The 2,506-nt window shown below is 45.3% G+C and overlaps 1 protein-coding gene across 1 annotated transcript in view; it reads right to left on the bottom strand.

The window, feature by feature from the left end:
• Positions 1-1,141: 1,141 nt before the first annotated feature.
• Positions 1,142-2,506, bottom strand: part of LOC109295429 (CMRF35-like molecule 5) — a 3,377-nt gene continuing 2,012 nt past the window's right edge. The window contains exon 3 of the mRNA XM_019514285.1: positions 1,142-2,058. Within this exon, the coding sequence (XP_019369830.1) occupies positions 1,907-2,058 (152 nt within the window). The 3' untranslated portion in view covers positions 1,142-1,906. The remainder of the gene's footprint in view (positions 2,059-2,506) is intronic.

Below are 2,506 nucleotides of genomic sequence, written 5' to 3'. Positions count from 1 at the left end.
GGTCCCTTCCGACCCTAGAAACTATGAAACTATGTTTTGCAGTTTACCAAATGCACAGGAGATGTGGTGGAGTCCCAGATCCATCACCTTGTCTCAGTAAGTGCTGAAGCATGTCCTGTGGGAAGAGATTCCCATTCTACTCCCACATTTGACTTTGTTCTGGGCATGGCAAGATTCCCAAGACAGTTTGAAGTGGCAGATTAATCAGTGTGTAATGGGTGGGATGGTTCTGGCTGGCAGCATGCAACTAAATCATGTGAACAGAAGAAAGTATCAAGGAATTGGGACAGATTTAAACCTTTGACTTCTGTTTTTTTAAATACTTTTAAAGTCTGTTGTAAGGTTTTGTGAGTGCTACATCACAGAAGCACAAGTGTATTGGGTTTCATTAGCAAGGAGCGGTAATTTGATGCCATTGGCTTGGCAGGATTCAGCCTCCGTAGATAAATGTTAGCATGTCTCTCCCCACTCTGCCCCACAACCAAAGACGCATTGCTTGTTGACAAAAATAGAAGTTAAAAGCAATTAAAATGTTCCACTTAAAGCACTTCTGGGAACTGGTGTACACTGGGTTAGCCCCTGGTCCTAGGTAGGGTATCAAGCACAACAGTTTATCTGCAGTTGCCACAGAAGAGGTCTTCAGAGAGCTGCTGACTCCCAGCAGTGCAGACACCCTGAGCTGATGCTGTTCTGTCATCACTGACAGTGCTTCTATGAACTATACATCTAAAAACCTTCAGTAAGTGAAATATTTAGGAATTAACAGTGATTATTCTGAGCAAATGGAATAAAAGCCAAATCCTGCTGTGTCCAAGTCCTGCTCACTGGCCTCTGAACACATCCTGGATGACCTGCATGTTTAACAACAAATATATTTGATCTAGCATCTTACATTTAAGCTTCCTTAACTTGGCCCAGTTTTGGAGCCTTGCTGCTCTCTATTACCTGTAGCACTGAGTGACAATGTTCCTTATGGTTTAAAGACACTCACCACTTTTTTATATTGTTCTGAATGACAAGTAAAGATGTTACCAGGATAGCTAGGAGCACCCAGCGCAGAACAGCCCATGGAACAAGGATCCAGCTTCTGAAATGAAAGAGGAAAACAAAAAAATACTTTGAAAAGCCACAGTGGAAATACTGGACCCTCAGGTGAGAGATGTTCTGAGCAAATGCTTGATACAGCAAGTGTATGTTATGCTGGTGGGAAGATGTTCAAAGAATGCCTAAGGGAGTGAGGAGCACAAGTGCCATTGATTGTGGGTTGGTTTCAAAAACCATTGGTGTTGATGGGCTGCCCTGTTGCCCTCACTACATCTAAACAGAGATAGGAGTTGCTAGCATGGATTAGACCAGAACTGACCGTATAGCCAAGTAAACCATCACCTCGGCCGAGGCAGGTGCAAGAAACCCAGTGAGACAAATATTACATCATCTGCCCAGCATGCAGGTCTCTTCCTGACCCTGGTGGTTTGGTAATTGCCTTGTGCCCTGAAGCAGGTTTTTTACATGCACTGATGCTTTTATCCTGATGCTGTAACTGAATGTTCTCCATGTCCACAAAAATGTCATTTTTTTAAAAACCACGAGAAACTCTTTCCTTCATGGCATCTTGGAGCCATGCTCTGACATTGAGGTTTGCAGTGTCTTGCATTAGGAAACTTGTCTACGCTGGTTTCCTTTCTCTTAGGTTTGTCTCCAAGGTTGTTAGTGTGCTACGTAGAATGGTACCTCGGCACAAACGCTTCCACTGTGTGAGCTGGTCGTTCAGGGTTTCTCTCTACTTGTGTGAAGTGCATTTTAGCCTGTTCCCAAAACTTGGCCTATAAGTACTCTGCTTTAAAAGCTTAAGCAGAGCTCTGAGACCCCTCCTGTAATCGTTATGGACACAGCAGATGGCTGGTACCTACACTTCTGTGCCAGGAGAGCGAGAGGAGTTGGAGCGCAGTGCTGGGTGACTTGCTGAATTCAAGGTGAATGTAGAATGGGCTGCAGAGGGGGTGGCAGCCTCTACCAGTGGGGTCAGGGTGGCTCTTGCACAGGTAGGCAGTTCACCATCTGTAACACAAATTAAACGTGTTTGTTTAGACATCTGTGCAGAGGCAACACTTGGGCATTGCATCCTCTCCCTCAGAGAGGGAGAGCAGACAGCAGACCCAAAGAGAATGTGCTGCACATGAAGTTAACAAAGGAGTCTCTGCCCTGGAAATTCAGCTAGCTGCTTCCAGCAGCAGATGGGGCTTCTCATTTTGACCAGTGGGTGACAAGCTGTGCATTCGGAGCAAAATGTCTGGCATCCCTGCCACTTGCATGCTGGTCATGTCTGTGCGTGCACAAGGCATCAAGGGCTACCCTGCCAGGTAGCAGGAGGATGGGTGAGGGAGTGTTGTGTCAGTAGCCTGACCCCCTCCCCCCCAACCACAGAGACCCATGTTTAGCTAGCTGAACTTGGTAAGAGGGAGGTTTGATTTTTTTTTTTTTTTTTTTTTTTTTTTTTTTTTTTTTT

The sequence above is a fragment of the Gavialis gangeticus genome, unplaced genomic scaffold (genome assembly GCF_001723915.1).
Source record: "Gavialis gangeticus isolate Ggan-Ray unplaced genomic scaffold, GavGan_comp1, whole genome shotgun sequence".
Lineage (NCBI taxonomy): Eukaryota > Metazoa > Chordata > Crocodylia > Gavialidae > Gavialis > Gavialis gangeticus.
This window is presented reverse-complemented; position numbering and strand designations above follow the sequence as displayed.